Source organism: Phyllobates terribilis, unplaced genomic scaffold (assembly GCF_046119375.1).
Source record: "Phyllobates terribilis strain yellow unplaced genomic scaffold, ASM4611937v1 Scaffold_1__5_contigs__length_1240528914, whole genome shotgun sequence".
Taxonomy (NCBI): Eukaryota; Metazoa; Chordata; class Amphibia; order Anura; family Dendrobatidae; genus Phyllobates; species Phyllobates terribilis.
In genome coordinates, this window is record NW_027362761.1 from 1,122,345,647 (window position 1) to 1,122,362,190 (window position 16,544).

A 16,544-nucleotide genomic window follows, 5' to 3' on the forward strand; every position below is an offset into this window, starting at 1 on the left:
TCATGGAGTCGGTTTCTAACCGTTTGTGCAGACACATACACATTTGGGGCCTGCTGGAGGTCATTTTGCAGGGCTCTGGCAGTGCTCCTCCTGTTCCTCCTTGCACAAAGGCAGAGGTAGCAGTCCTCCTGCTGGGTTGTAGCCCTCCTACGGCCCCCTCCACGTCTCCTGGTGTACTGGCCTGTCTCCTGGTAGCGCCTCCAGCCTCTGGACACTACGCTGACAGACACAGCAAACCTTCTTGCCACAGCTCACATTGATGTGCCATTCTGGATGATCTGCACTACCTGAACAACTTCTCTGGGTTGTAGAGTCCGTATTATGCTACCACGAGTGTGAAAGCACAACCAACATTCAAAAGTGACCAAAACATCAGCCATAAAGCATTGGTACTGAGATGTGGTCTGCGGTCCCCACCTGCAGAACCACTCCTTTACTTGAGGGTGTCTTGATAATTGCCAATAATTTCAATCTATTGTCTATTCCATTAGCACAACAGCATGTGAAATTGATTGTCAATCAGTGTTGCTTCCTAAGTGGACAGTTTGATTTCACAGAAGTTTGATTTACTTGGACTTATATTCTGTTGTTTTAGTGTTCCCTTTATTTTTTGAGCAGTGTATGAACAATTGCTATTATCTTTTTTTACTTCATTTCTTTACTTAGTTACACTCATAGTGGGGTCTCCTGCCCCGTGAAGCCACTTTTACACCAGTGGTAAACATTGATTAAATTGGGCCTCCACACAGTGACCTTCCCCGGGCAATCACATTTCCTTATGTCATGTTTGCACAGAAGACAATGCAATAAACCAAAAGAAGTGAGATCAGGACTTTCTAGTGTTTCACTGTGACCTGCATATTTCTCTGCTGCATCATATGCAGGCACAAAGATCTATGAATTTTAGAGCGGATTCCTTCCATAGTGTTCTTTCTATACGCAGTACAATAAATTATTGGCTTGATTGGTTACTTTGTCAATGATAGTAAAGGAAAACTAAAGTAATAAAAATAGTCTGTCTGGAGCAAGTAGCTAAAGAAGAAGAAATACTAGAAATAAATTACTCATGTGTTAAATCCTCCGCCGCTCCAGCACTGCTCTGCTTGTCCCTGCAGGTGCTGACACCAGTCATTGGCGGTCATATGAATGATGTACATTATTGCTGCTGGATCAGCAGGGATCATCATGCGTCCAGTTCCTGGAACCCAAGAGATCATGAGTACTTACCAGGGAAGGCTTCATCCAGCCATGTATCTTCTCAGCAGCTGACACACTGAAGGGAAAATGTAATATTAAACTGCCCAGAATCATGAGAAATCATCTACCAAATGTCAAGACAGAAGGCACCTGCATGAGCACTTGGCTTGGCGTTCATGTGTTTCAATGGGATGAAAGGAGAAACCATTGAAATTCCAACATTAGGATCCTTCTTTCCCCAAAAATCATCTGTCCAAAGGACCACCTACACATCAAATGGTCGGCTAACTTTCATCTTATTTGTATGGGGGATTTTAGATGCTGTCAAATTGCGAACCAAGTAATAAAGAGACAGACCTGGAACGAAAGAGCAAGAGCTACTCCAATGCTGACCATATACATTAGCTGGCTGTGAGCTGAAGGATGCTTTGGCTGATCATTCAGCCAACTCTGCTATCTCTCCCATACTGTCACAGATGTGTCGGGTGTGACAGACTGTCATTCTGGATCTGGCTGTAGAAGGTCGCTGCGCTTGGCCTTGCAGACACCTTCTTGATTCTTTCTGTTAGAACCTTGCTCTTAGGTTTTTTTTCCTTTGCTGGTCACATGACCTTGTTGGCCTATTTAATCCTGCTCCGCCCTTTTGGCTTTGCTGGACTTCATTGTATATCTACTTTCTAGCTAGCCTGTGCTCTGTGTCTTGCTCTGTTAGTTTGCTTGGTCTACTGACCTCTATGTTCTATATATTTTGTTTGTTCGTCTGTCTGCTACTATTTCTGTTAGGAGGTGTCCCATATTCCTCCCAGTCCTTAGTACTTGTAGGGATTCCTTCCCCACATCTATAGGTCTCCGTACAGACTAGCTTAGGACTTTAGCAGGTCTGATCGCAGGATCAGGTCCCCTGTTACATCGTAGGGATTAAGCTGAGTTCTATCGTAGGGACAGATCTCCTCTCTTTCCTTAGCTCTGGTAGCAGAACATAACACTTTCACCATCCTTCCCTCTTTAGGACGCAGCTGTTAGCTCCACTTTCTGCTGCTAATTAACACACCCTTGCTGGACCTTTAAATAACACCCAGTCTCTCCAGAGAATAGCTGGTGATAGATGTATATTCCGCTGTTCAGGCCTGGAGTTCTAGCAGTCGGCTAGTTTCTTCTTGGAGTTCCTTTGTGATCGTTGTTGTGATCGCTCTGGTGTATTCTCAAAGCTAAGTGTATCCCCTTGTCTGTTTACCTTGTTTGTCTTTAGTTGCAGTGGGGCTGACTAGTACTCACCCCTCCCCCTCCCTACCTAGGGCCTAGCTCCAGGGTCAGCCAGGGCTAAGGTCTCCTACTTGGCGATAGGTGAAGAACCTATTTAGGGACGATAGGGGAGCCAGGGTATTGTAAGATCTACCTAGGGGTCTCCACTCTCCCTTTCCCTAGTTGCTGGGCTTCCCCTCCTTTTCCCCTCGTTGTACGCTGGGTCATTCCCATACCTAGAATGACATTATCACCGGCCGTATAAAAAACCCAAAAAACCAAAATAACGTTTGTTTTTTTTTTGTTTGTTTTTTTTATCTGTTGTTGTTTCGGGGTTTATGGATCTCATTTCGGTGCTGGCAGATCAGCTTCAGAGGCTGTCTCTAGAGGTGACTGACCTTCTATTAGAGGTTCAGCAGCACTGGCAGCGGCCGCAGACTCCTAATGTTAGGGACTCTGCGGGTAGGCCGGTCCAGGTTGAACCCAAAATTGCCCTCCCAGACAGGTTTCCAGGAGGTAGAGACAAGTTTTTTGTCTTTAAAGAAGCTTGTAAGTTATATTTTAAGCTTTGACCTTACTCCTCTGGAGATGAGGAGTAGCGAGTAGGGATTGTGATCTCACTGTTGCAAGGAGATACTCAATCCTGGGTGTTCTCTTTGCCACAAGGTTCTGTTGGTCTCCAGTCGGTTGAGGGATTTTTTAGGGCTCTGGCCCTCATTTATGATGATCCTGACCAAATCTCCTTGGCTGAATCCAGGCTGCGTCGCCTTCAGCAGGGGGATCGGTCAGTGGAGACTTATAGTTCCGAATTCCGTAGATGGGCAACCGATACCAAATGGAATGACCCGGCTCTTAGAAGCCAATTTTGTCCTTCCCATACCTAACATGACACATACACAGGAGCGCTTGCTCAGCCGAGTGCTCCTGTATTCTTTATGAGAAAGCCACAAAGTGACATATCAGTAGGGAGATCAATGTGATCGGTAATCCGAAATCAGACATGCCCAATCAACATCTCTCTCTACTACCAGAAGGCGGCCAACTCCATATGCATTAGACTGTCTGACGAACCGGTCGATATCGGTTCGATAAGCCAACTTTTGTCTAATGTTTATGGGGGGCCCCAATGGGCGCATACGCATTGGTTATCTGTCGGCCATACGATGGTTCGGCTGATGCTTTGACGAGCAGTTATCTCAGTCGTCTCTCCCATACATATGAGTGCTTGCTCAGACGAGTGCTCATGTTCTCTATGAGAGAGCAGCTGCCAGACATAATCGTAGGCAGGTTATCTCATCGAGAACAAAAAGATTAGCAATAAGAAATCGGACATGCCAGATCCATATCTCCTCTGACAACATCTGCTGGGGAGAGTCATGAGGTCCCCATACATATTCAGCCAACGTTAGTCTAATGTGGGGCCTTTACTTAGAAACTCCTTGCTTTGGCTCATAAAAGGGGATCTTGGTGTTTTCATCTCCTCTGTGAGATCTATATGCCTAGATATGATATGATCAGGGGTTGTCGCAAAACTGAGTGTGTATAAGTATAGGGAGGTCGGGAGTAATAGCTGTCGGCCAAATGAAAGCTATTGAATGAGTATGGCCACATCTAGTCTAAGGCATAGAAGGTTTGATAGTGTTATCAATCTGCTCCCTATCCACAGAAGTCTGGGTGACAACACCTATCACAATGTGGTCAGGATTCACCTATTTCCTGCTACACCAGTTTGTAGGCAACAGGCCAAAAAATGTAGGGTTTGCATATTTTTTTAGAATTTTAGAAATTATATTTGCTACTATACATAGTAAAAAGTTATTTTTTATTAGGAATGTATTTCTCAGAAGACACCGCTTCAGATCATCATTTGTTGAACACAGATGACACAAATGTAGTAGGGTGTTTTTTTTTTAAATCCCAAAAATGATAAAAACATCACAGTATGAGGAAGCTGGCATAATATCTACTTATAAATCAATTCATTTCCTTTTACCACTTTGGCATACTCAATAGCTGAATAGTACGGCGTTCTTGGAAGATTCGGCAGCTTATAATTCACAAGGAACAATCCAAACCGAACGCTGTAGCCAAAAATCCACTCAAAGTTGTCAAGCAGGGACCAAGCAAAGTAACCTTTCACCTTCACCCCATCTTGTCTGATCGCTGCCAAGGAAAGAGATGCAAAGTGTTAGATCTAATGAACGTTTAATACACTGTCTAATCATTATTACATATATCAGTACGTGCCAGTAGTAAAATTCAATGACTTCAATTAACTATTCAGTATAATCAGTAACTTATGAAGGCTGTCCATAAATGCAGCAGTAGTGTGCTTGCGCGGCTGAGAACTGCACTCCAAAAACTGCAGGCACATTACAGCAAACTTTTTTTTGCAGTCTGGTTTTTGGCCACCCAGCTTGATTAGGGGAAACACATAGGTCCCGATTCCTTAAGACTGGCATTTCGTACATCGGTCTTAAAGAGGAACGAGCAAAATCCATAAAGAGGCGCACGCCACTTCGGCACATTTTATCAATGGCATACGCCTCTGTGGACTGGGGTAATATTTCTGGAATATGAAATGGCGCTGCTTTTCATGAATCCAGCCTGGCACCTCGCATTTTGGGACAGCTGCCCGAAAACGGTCCTAAAAAAAGCTGGAATTTTTCAACGTTACTTCGCATTGCGCAAAAAATTTGCCACTTTCCAAAAGTGTTTACAACAGATTTCTGATGCAATCCCTTGGATGAATCGGGGCCATAGTTTTAACATGCTTTAGATGTTTGTACAGCCAACGTGCGTGATGCACCATAAAATGGACTCTGGTCTACTTGGCACAGTACCACAAGTGATATAGAAAAACCATCTCACCCTTAAAGAGGCTACAGTCCTCGGCGAGGAGGAAGTCACATCTGTCTGATGTGGCACAACAAAGACCAAGATAAAAAAATCCTCCATTCATATTCCAGATAAAATTGTAAACTTTATTCCAAGTTTAAAAGGTAGACAAGAATAACCTACGCGATTCAGACTGTAGCTCATGAATGAAGGGTCCATGAATAAGGACTAAGCTACAGTCAAAAACACGTAGGAAATTAATATACAACTTTGTATATACTTTGTACTACCTTCTAAACTTGTTGGAATAAAGTTTACTATTTTATCTGGAATACAGCTGGAGGACTTTTGATCTTGGTTACAGTAACACAAGTACATAGGAACTTAAGGATCTCTTATAATCAGCCATAGACAGCTGTGATCAACAAATGATCAGAGGTGGTTGGTTTTCGATCTCTATAGAAAATAACAGCTTCTATCAGCTGACACAAAGTCAAGATTTTGAAATAAAGCATAAATCCCTTCCCTCCCCTTGAGCAGCAGTGTGCATGTGTTACCACCACTCCATTCACTTCTATTAAACTGATGGAAATCTCAGGGGTCCCATAATTCACTGTTTGAGTGGAATGGTAGTGTACATGTGTTACCAGCACTCCATTCACTTCTATGCGACTTATGGAAATCGTAGGGGCCTCCAAATCACCTGAAGTGGTAGGGCGGATGTTTGACCACTATTCTTTCACTTTCTATGGACAGATAGAATTCTTGGGGTCCGAAAATCCCCTGTGTGAATGGAGCAGTAGTGTGCATGTGTGATCACCACTCCATTCACTTCTATGGGACTGATGGGAATTTTGGGGGGTCCCAAAAATCACCTGTGTGAATGGGGACGTACTGTGCATGTGCGACCACTGCTCTTTTCACTTCTACAGGACAGAAAGATGTCTTGGGTGGTTCAAAAATCATGTGTGTGAATGGCATTTTGACCACTCCTACATTCACTTAAAGGTGCATCTCACTTAGGCTATGTGCCCATGATGCAGAAATGCTCCGGATTTTTCCTGAGCGTTTCTGCATCTCCCTGGCAGAAAAAACGCATGCGGATTGTACATCTGTTTTTCTGCCAGGAACAAGCATATGTCCGGCGTTTTTCACATGCGATTTCGCATGTAGGTTGTCAAGCGTTTTTCCAAGCGATTTTAGCATCACTTGGAAAGTGCTGGACAACTCGGTCACACTATATAAATCAATGCAACCGGCAAGGATTTATATAGTGTGACCAAGTTAATAGTTAAAAAGAATGGTAAAAAATAAACCTTATACTCACCTTCTGATGGCCCCCAGTCTCCTTAGCGATGCGTCCTGACTCTCCGGCAGCTCACGATGGTCTAAAAGGACCTTCCATGACGTCATTTAGTCATGGGACAGGTCACGCTACCGCCGACGTCAGCGGTCGCGTGACCGGTCACATGACTGAATGACATAATGGAAGGTCCTTTTACTCCATCACGAGCCACAGAGGAGCCAAGACGTACCGGATAGAAGACCGGGGGACATCAGAAGGTGAGTATAATGTGGTTTTTTTTTTATTTTAAATTGTTATTTTTTTTTTTACAGGTACTATGGTACCCTGGTCTGGAGGAGAGTCTCCTCTTCTCCAGACCTGGGTACCATGCGCACATTGAATCGCTTAATATTTGCATGTGCACATGTAGTCATGCGGATATTAAGCGATTCAATGCAAGTCAATGGCGGCAAAAACGCCGCGATTACGCAAAATAATTGGTAGTTCTGCGGATTTTTCCACAATGATAATCCACAGCAGAAATTTCTGCAGCATGTGCACAGCACATGTGAATTATCATTGGGGAACATAGCAGACCTACTAACAAGCGTTTTTTAAGCGTTTCTGCAGCGGAATTGCCGCTGCGAAACGCTTAAAGAAAAGCATAGTGGGCACACAGCCTTATATAGAGTCATTACAAACAGAGTGATCTATTTCAAGTGTTTATTTCTGTTAATGTTGATGATTATGGTTTACAGCCAATGAAAACACAAAAGTCATTGTCTCAGTAAATTAGAATACTTTATAACAACAGCTTGAAAAATGTTTTTAAAATCCGAAATGTTGGCATACTGAAATGTATGTTCAGTAAATGCACTCTATACTTGATCAGGGCTCCCTTTGCATCAATTACTGCATCAATGCGGCTTGGCATGGAGACAATCAGCCTGTGCCACTGCTGAGGTGTTATGGAGGCCCAGGTTGCTTTGATAGTAGCCTTCAGCTCATCTGCATTGTTGGGTCTGGTGTCTCTCATCTTCCTCTTGACAATACCCCATAGATTCTCTATGGGGTTAAGGTCAGGCGAGTTTGCTGGCCAATCAAGCACAGTGATACTGTTGTTTTTAAACCAGGTATTGGTATTTTTGGCAGTGTGGACAGGGGCCAAGTCCTGCTGGAGAATGAAATTTCCATCTCCAAAAAGCTTGTCGGCAGAGGGAAGCATGAAGTGCTCTAAAATTTCCTGGTAGACGGCTGCGCTGACTTTGGTCTTGATAAAACACAGTGGACCTACACCAGCAGATGACATGGCTCCCCAAACCATCACTGATTGTGGAAACTTCACACTAGACCTCAAGCAGCTTGGATTGTGGCCTCTCCACTCTTTCTACAGACTCTGGGACCTTGATTTCCAAATGAAAATTGGAACTCTGGGACTTTGTGGAATGTGTCAATGACTGCCTTCTGGACATCTGTCAAGTCAGCAGTCTTCCCCATGATTGTGGAGCCTACTGAAACAGACTAAGGGATCTTTTTAACTGCTTAGGGAACCTTTGCAGGTGTTTTTTGTTAATTATTGTAATTTACTGAGATAATGACTTTTGTGTTTTCATTGGCTGTAAGCCATAATCATCAACATTAACTGAAATAAACACTAAAAATAGATCACTCTGTTTGTAATGACTGTATATTATATACGAGTTTCACTTTTTGTATTGAAGAACTGAAATAAATTAACTTTTTGATGATATTCTAATTTAGTGAGATGCACCTGTATATGGGATGGAAGGATATCTTGGGGGTCCAAAAAACATCACCTGTGTGAACGGAACAGTGCACATCTGTGACCATTATTACATTTTTATCTATAGGATTGGCATAATTGTTTTTCAGTCCCATAAAAGTGAATGAAGGGGTGGTTAAATGATGGAATTGGTGGTATTCCCAGCAATCGGACCCCCTGTGATAATACTTTGGACAGGTGATAAAGTATTTAGTGGGAAAAACCTTAATAAAATCAGGCATATCATACAGACTGTAACTAAGGAATTGTACAAGATAAGTAATACAATATAGTCATAAATTTGCAACTTTCTATGCAAATGAGTACTAAATGTAAAGTGATGTAAAACACAAATAAAACTGTAACTTTATGTGAATTCTTGTCAAGAAAACTGTTTATCCAACAAATAAAAGTACAAATCCTCCACATTTCCAAATACCATAGAAAAAAAACACACATCCAAGTAGAACTTTTATAATCCATCCAAAGAAACCCAGAAAAAAAGGCAAAGAAATGTAATAGTGTGATATGCCAATATGATTTATGAAGCACTGAAGCAGTGAAAGTAAAGTAAAAAGCAACCTTTGTGCGCTCAACTTCTCCTTAAAACTGAGTGGAATTTTAAGATAACAGACAGAATGGAACGACTGTGGATCCAAGGAAACTGGAACAAATGCGATAAGCGCGCTCCTCTTAAGTTTCAAGAACATTCACTCGTACCTGAAGACTTTATTAAGAAGAAAAGAGCAGGAGCAAACAGGCAAGACGTATCGCACTCTTCGTAATGCGTCTCACTAGCTACACATTACTTAACCCTTTTGAACGTTTTACAAGACCCCCAGCTATAATTACACCAGGACTCAGAAGACGCAGAGATCACTGCTCTGGAGGTGCTCAGAGATCCCATTCAATAAAAAGACATTATCTGGTCGTGACAATGCAGTTAACCTGTCACCTGCCCCAAGAATCATTTCAAAGGATAGGGTGCATTCTCATAAATTAAAGAGGTAGTCTACCCTTCCCATGTCCCTGCTATTTCTAACATGTCTATTTTAATAAATACTTTTATGCCACATCAAAGAACAATTCTAGGGCATCTTTTCTTAAAGCACCACTCCAGCATTTTTTTTAAATGCACCGCTGGAGTGGAGCTTTAAATCTAAGTCCCCTGCCCTCTGTCTGATACCCCTGCCCTCTGCCACCTTCATCGTTTTCCAGCGTCGCTCCCATCAGTCTCTAGCGAAAAGTGATCTGTCTGCAGCTCCAGTGTTTCATGGAGCTGCGCGGAGGTCACAACTCAATACAAGTATATGAGATCCTCATTCTGGCTTTCATAGACTTGTACTGAGACCTTGTGACGTAGCTTCTGACTTCCAGCCAGTCAGAAGCTGCAGTCACAAGATTGCGTCGCGGGACCGGAGCGGCGCCAAAAAAATGGTAACAATGCCTAAGGGTGAGTATATGACCTGGGGGTAGGGGTCTTACATTTAGAGCAACAATCCAGAGCAAAAAAACAAAACAAAACGCTAGAGTGGTGCTTTAAGAGTTCTACATTGTGGGTTCTTCTGTTGGTTTTCCTGGAAATTTGTGAATAATGTATTGTTATTATTAGACTTTAATTGGTTTCAGAAAAATAGAAGGAACAAGGCGAAGAGGACGACCAGCAACCCAATTGTTTGATACTATCAAGATAACAGCAGAGAAGACCCTGGTGGACCTATCTAGGCTTCCACAAGATTGATCCTCCTACAGATTGCCCATCCATCAAGTCGCCATGACTCGAGATTGCTCTATTAATTCCTCTGTGCTTTTCAGACATCATCATTGCTGTCCCTATTGGAGCTCACAATCTAAATTCCCTATCAGTATGTCTTTGGAAACCAGAGTATGCAGAGGAAACCCAAACAAACACGGGCAGAACATCCAAGCTCCTTGCCGATGTTGTCCTTGGTGGGATTTGAATCCAGTGCTGTAAGGATACAGTATTGACCACTGATCCACCATGCTGCCCCTTTGAGTTGAGCAAAACGATTTCCAAGACTCGGCTCCAGCGGCTTCAACGGTAGTCCATGGCTTCTGACCAGAGCGCTGCGAACTTCCTCCGGTAGGGACCTTTATTTTTGGGACCTTTATTTTTGTTTCCAGTAAGAATGAAAGAAAATGATGTAAAAATTTCTAAAAGAACTATTTACCAAAAACAGGCCAAGTCAGGAGAGCTGACATAATCAGATCAGTTTTATCACCATTTATCTTGCACGTTTATGGGGTCTATTGTGTATTAAAAAGGTGAATTGGAACTAAAATAATATTTTAATATACAGTAGATTTTTGTAGATTTCCCCAAACTGCTTTCCTCTGCCCTTATCACTCTTCGATTATCTGACATTAATATTAATATTTCCCACAGCTCCATCACTAAACAGTCCTTGCTCCCCAGGGAACAGATATGCAAGCCCACTGGCAGCCCCAATCACAAAAGGGCCCCTGTGTAAGAACAGTATATGGGCCCTTTGCAGTCCATAGCTCATCATTATGCACAAAACCATCTGCTTTGGAGTGGAAATGTGGCCCCTTACCTCTTGGGCCCCTGTGCGGCTGTACAGGTTGCACCAATGATAGATCTGCCCCTGTGCCAGCCAATTTCACAGAAGACAATAAACCTATCTTAGAGTGTGGGAGTAAAGAAAAGTGCCATCCATATTAGTGACCCTTCATGTGACATGTGGTTACACGCAGCTTTTTGGGAAAAACTACCACTGTTATTTTTAATGCAAATTTTGGGCAAAGCCTGAAGTGGCTTCCAAATGAATGGGGAATATAAAGGACAGACTAAGGGTGCTTTCACATAGCGTTCTGTGTACGTTCAGACCCCGTTTTGCAGGGAATTTTAGGACGTATGCCCCGAGGGGGACACAGAACGCTATGTGAAAGCACCCTAAGGGTGTTCACACGCACATTTTTGGATGCATCTTTTTCTGCATGAAAAATGCAGATTGTTGCGAAAAACCACAAAGGGGAAATTAAGCAAATTTTTAATGTGTTTTTCCATTTTTATCATATTGTAAAAAAAAACTGCAGTAGAAAAAACTTTAAGAATTGACATTCTGTATTTTGTAATAACGTAGCACCGGAGAAAAGAAAATTAATTTTGTGATTGAGATTTTAAAAACCTCATTCAATTTGCTACAACTGTAAAACCGGAACTCGAACTTCCACCGGTCCGCTAATGCTTACTTATAACCGTTACATCTGACCTCGGTCGGTCAGAAGTTGTGATCACATAACGGCATGGCGGGACCGGATCAACGCCGGGAAGAGCTGATAAATATAATATTAGGGTCAGGGAACCTAGATGAGTAGCACCACTCCAGCGATGAAATAAAAACCCCTGGAGGGGGCTTTAAATCCAGTAGTCCGGGCTTCTCCAGACTCTGCATTGTAATTCAAATTCCCCAAATTCTGAACTTATTACATTTCGATTTGGCGGTGCGAGCGTCAAAGCGACTTGTGGCTCAGGGCATTGAGGGAACTTAAAATATCTCTTTTCCGTATCCCACCGATTCTGCAGAAAGTAGAAACTGTTGGGTTTGGTGCCGATCGCTCCTCCATTCGTCTCTGGGATTTCAAGTGATTCTAGGAGAGACGCGCTGCAGAGGACAGCTGTCCTTGCTGCATGCAGAGCAGCGCTCACTCCGCATTTATTACCGCCATCTATACACACTGGCTATGTTAATGAATGGAAAGTTGTAGAAAAAAGCTTTTTATTTAAGTGAAGACATTTTTCATATCGACTTAATCTCCGTTTCCTAGAACAACTTTTGAACAGGTGTACATGCCTAGCATCTAGAAGACGGGAGAATTGTATAGGAATCTCAAACACGCTGGTTTTAATCATTTCTATATAGGATCGGAGACGTGGGAGAATACTGCCATCTCCAGTCTGTGCTGAGCCAGCTCCTGGACATGATGGGAGATAATCACTATATCATGATGTCTGGTTACTGCATCAATAATGTAGTATGATTATATCAGAATATGATTTCATCCTAAAAAGAAGTCAAGGGATAGTCTGACTTGTCTGACAGGGTTTGCTGAGAAATTTGGTTCTATAATAAACTCAAATTTGTCAAAAATGACTTTGTTGCCCCTAGCAACCAATCACAGAGCAGCTTTCATTTCATCAGAGCAGTTTAAAAAATGAAAGCTGAGCTCTGATTGGTTCCTTATACAGTTATAATAAATGAGGCCTATACAAGAAAACACTGGATAAATTAAAGGGGTTGTCCTCCTTCAGGAAATCTTTGTCCCCCGGGGCTGTTTAGTATAAAAAACAAACTGCTCTGTACTCACTGTCCACCTCTGAATCACCGCCACTACTCTCGATGTTGAGCATTGGCTGCGGCACAGACGTCACATTGACAACCAGTCAACATCAGTGAGCTCAGCGGCTACGCTTAGGTAGACAGGACACCCCATTCAGAGCCGCTGAGCTCACTGATTGGCTGCCACACAGGACATGGGGACAATAAGTAAATCAAGTTTTTTTTTTCTTTTTATTAAACTGCATTCAGGAACCAAAATTTCCAGATAGGGGACAACTCCTTTAAATCCTTGAAGGGTTTTTCCAGCCTTAACGTTATGGAGCTTAATTTTTGTAAATCATCAAACACTTTGGACAGGATTCCATTGTTGTCTTCGTGCCTTGCTTCAGAAGTAAAAATGGTTCTCATAGTGACTTCTTAGTTTTAGCTTTATTCATTATTTAATGTACGCCTTTTTTTTAAAGGGCTAATTTTCATCTAAATCCCTATCTATTTATTGCCATTATCTAAGCTATTTTCTAATATACTTGCATTAAACATTCCCTACCATACCCTAACTATACTATCTAACAGCTATTGCATTTCATTTCCCTACTTCCTCTCGGATGACGCTTCGTTTGAAAATCACAGTGCATGCTGGCATATTCATATGAAGCATCATCAGAGGGCAGAGGCAACAGTCACTGCCACAGCCTCTGCCATCTCCCTGAAACGAAGCATCATCAGTGACGCTTGTGTCAAGGGCTGAGCTAGTCCCCGATCTGTCCCTGCACACTGTGCACAACGATAGCGCACTCCCTTCGTCAGCTCAGATCAGCAGTAACAAACCGGCAACAGAGCAGAGCGCACTGTCAGTGAACGGTGTCAGAATACCCAGCATGCAAAGACCAGCAGCGGCCTTGCAAGTGACATCACTGGTCTCTGCACTCCTCCGGGTATTCGGACACCACGCACTGCTAGTGTGCTCTGCTCTGTTGCAGGATTGTAACTGTTGATCTATGCTGGCAATATAGAGCGCACTGTCATTGTGAACATCGCAGAGAGAGCAGGGACTAGCGAAGCCCCTGAAACGAGACTCACTGATGATAAGGGAGAGAGCAAAGGTTGTGATAGTGATGACAGCCTCTGCCCCTGATGACGCTTTCTTTGAGTATCCCAGCATGCACTAGGATTTTCAAAGGAAGCGTCATCAGAGAGGAATAAGGGAAAAAAATACAATAGCAGTTATATAGATTAGTTAGAGAATGGTAGGAAATTTCTAATGCAAGTATACAGGTGCTTCTCACAAAATTAGAATATCATCAAAAAGTTAATTTATTATTATTATTATTTATTTATATAGCACCATTGATTCCATTGTGCTGTACATGAGAAGGGGTTACCACTTACAGTAACAAATAAACAATGATAGACTGGTACAGAGGGAAGAGGACCCTGCCCTTGCGGGCTTACATTCTACAGGATGGTGGGGAAGGAGATAGTAGGTGGGGGGGGGGATCATTGCAAAAGAAGCTGGCTGTTCACAGAGTGCCAAGTCCTGCTGGGGAATGAAATTTCCATCTCCAAAAAGCTTGTCGGCAGAGGGAAGCATGAAGTGCTCTAAAATTTCCAGGTAGACTGCTGCGCTGGCTTTGGTCTTGATAAAACACAGTGGACCTACACCAGCAGACCACATGGCTCCCCAAACCATCACTGACTGTGGAAACTTCACACGAGATCTCAAGCAGTTTGGATTGTGGCCTCTCCACTCTTCCTCCAGACTCTGGGACCTTGATTTCCAAATGAAAATTGGAACTCTGGGACCTTGTGGAGTGTGTCAATGACTGCCTTCTGGACATCTGTCAAGTCAACAGTCTTCCCCATGATTGTGGAGCCTACTGAAACAGACTAACGGTTCTTTTTAACTGCTTAGGGAACCTTTGCAGGTGTTTTTTGTTAATTATTGTAATTTACTGAGATAATGACTTTTGTGTTTTCATTGGCTGTAAGCCATAATCATCAACATTAAGAGAAATAAACACTAGAAATAGATCACTCTGTTTGTAATGACTCTATATAATATATGTTTCACTTTTTGTATTGAAGAACTGAAAACATTTTTTGATGATATTCTAATTTTGTGAGAAGCACCTGTATTAGAAAATGGTTTAGAATATGACAATACATATATAGGGATTTAGATGAAAATTACTTTGGCTTTTGAACCACCCCTTTAAGTTGATTTTTCTTGGTTTTGTCTTATTCTATTGTTTGCCATTATCGCTGTGGTTTTCTTTATCTAGATGCTGCAGCCTAAGTCATCATTTGCAACTTTTCAAATATGTCACAAATTTTTTTGCACAATCGTATATCAGTATACTAGTGGAGACATCTATTTTGCGCAGTTGAAGACTAATGTGTGACAGTTCATAGAGTCTCATGGCTTTCATTACCACCTCTATGCTATATGACACACAGATCTACCTCTCCGAACCAGATATCTCCTTCCTACTAACCAAAATCCCACAATGTCGGTCTCCTATTTCATCCTTCTTCTCTGCTAGATTTCTAAAACTTAACATGGATAAAAAACTGAATTCATCATCTTTCCACCATCTCATTCATCACCCCCACCTGACCTATCTATCAACGTCAATGGCTGTTCACTCTCCTCAGTCCCGCAAGCTCGCTGCCTTGGGGTAACCCGGGACTCTGATCTCTCATTCAAACCACATATCCAAGCCCTTTCCACTTCCTGCCGACTCAAACTCAAAAATATCTCCCGGATCCGCACATTCCTCAACCACGAATCTGCAAAAACACCAGTGCACGCCCTCTTTATCTCCCGCCTCGACTACTGCAACCTCCTGCTCTGTGGCCTCCTTCCAACACTTTAACACCCCTCCAATCTATCCTAACCTTTGCTGCCTGACTAATCCACCTGTCCCCCAATATTTCCCTGCCTCTCCTCTCTGTCAATCCGTTTACTGGCTCCCCATTGCCCAGAGACTCCAGTTCAAATCCCTAACCACATGTCAATATCGATTTTTTTGTAACGGAGTTAAGTTTGTTCCTATACCTGGGGTTGCTTTAATCTATTTTCCCTCCTTTTTATTCCAGATATTCCATCTTTTGGTATTCCCCTCCTCTCTCACCTCTGGGTCCTACTACATTCCCATGCCAAGCTGTCTCTCAATTCAGAATTTCTGCTCAAGCATACTCCTTCCCTGGAATCAGTGGAGTACCACCTATGACGGCAGGCCACGCGACTGCTATGGGGCCCGTGAGCCGGGGGGCCCCATAGCAGTCGCCTGCACCGTGTACCTGCATCGGGGTTCCCGCCACCCTTGCATCGCCCCCCCCCCCTGCTCCTGACCCCCTGATCCGCCGGCGCTGCAGGAAGTGGCGTACCGCCTATGGCGGCAGGCCACGCGTCTGCTATGGGGCCCGTGAGCCGGGGGACCCCATAGCAGTCGCCTGCACCGTGTACCTGCATCGCGGTTCCCGCCACCCTTGCATCGGGCCCCCCCTGCTCCTGCCCCCCTGATCCGCCGGCGCTGCAGGTTGCAACTAGATTGCCGGCACTTCCTCAGACATAGCTGCGCGCTATGCGGCTGTGTATGGTAGTAATGACACGCAGGGGTGACACTGCACCTTTAATTGTGCTTGTATGTCGCCCCTGCCGCGTCATTACTAGCAGACACAGCTACACACAGCACGGCTATGTCTGGGGAAGTGCCAGCAGACAAGCTGCAGCGCCGGAGTGAGGTCCTGGCTGTACAGATGCTGGGGGAGCGGCCTGGACCCAGACGGTGAGGGGACCCCCCTTGATGATCCAGGGCCTTGACGGTGAGGGGACCACCCTGATAGTCCAGGGCCCCGACGGTGAGGGGCCCCC

General features: G+C 43.5%; 1 protein-coding gene across 3 annotated transcripts in view; it reads right to left on the reverse strand.

Moving 5' to 3' along the window:
* Positions 1–4,242: 4,242 nt before the first annotated feature.
* LOC141161679 (cytosolic beta-glucosidase-like) overlaps positions 4,243–16,544 on the reverse strand; it is a 121,281-nt gene continuing 108,979 nt past the window's right edge. For all 3 annotated transcript variants that reach the window (XM_073646824.1, XM_073646835.1, XM_073646846.1), the window contains exon 6: positions 4,243–4,602. In XM_073646824.1, coding sequence (XP_073502925.1) covers positions 4,403–4,602 — 200 coding nt within the window. In that variant the 3' untranslated portion in view covers positions 4,243–4,402. The remainder of the gene's footprint in view (positions 4,603–16,544) is intronic.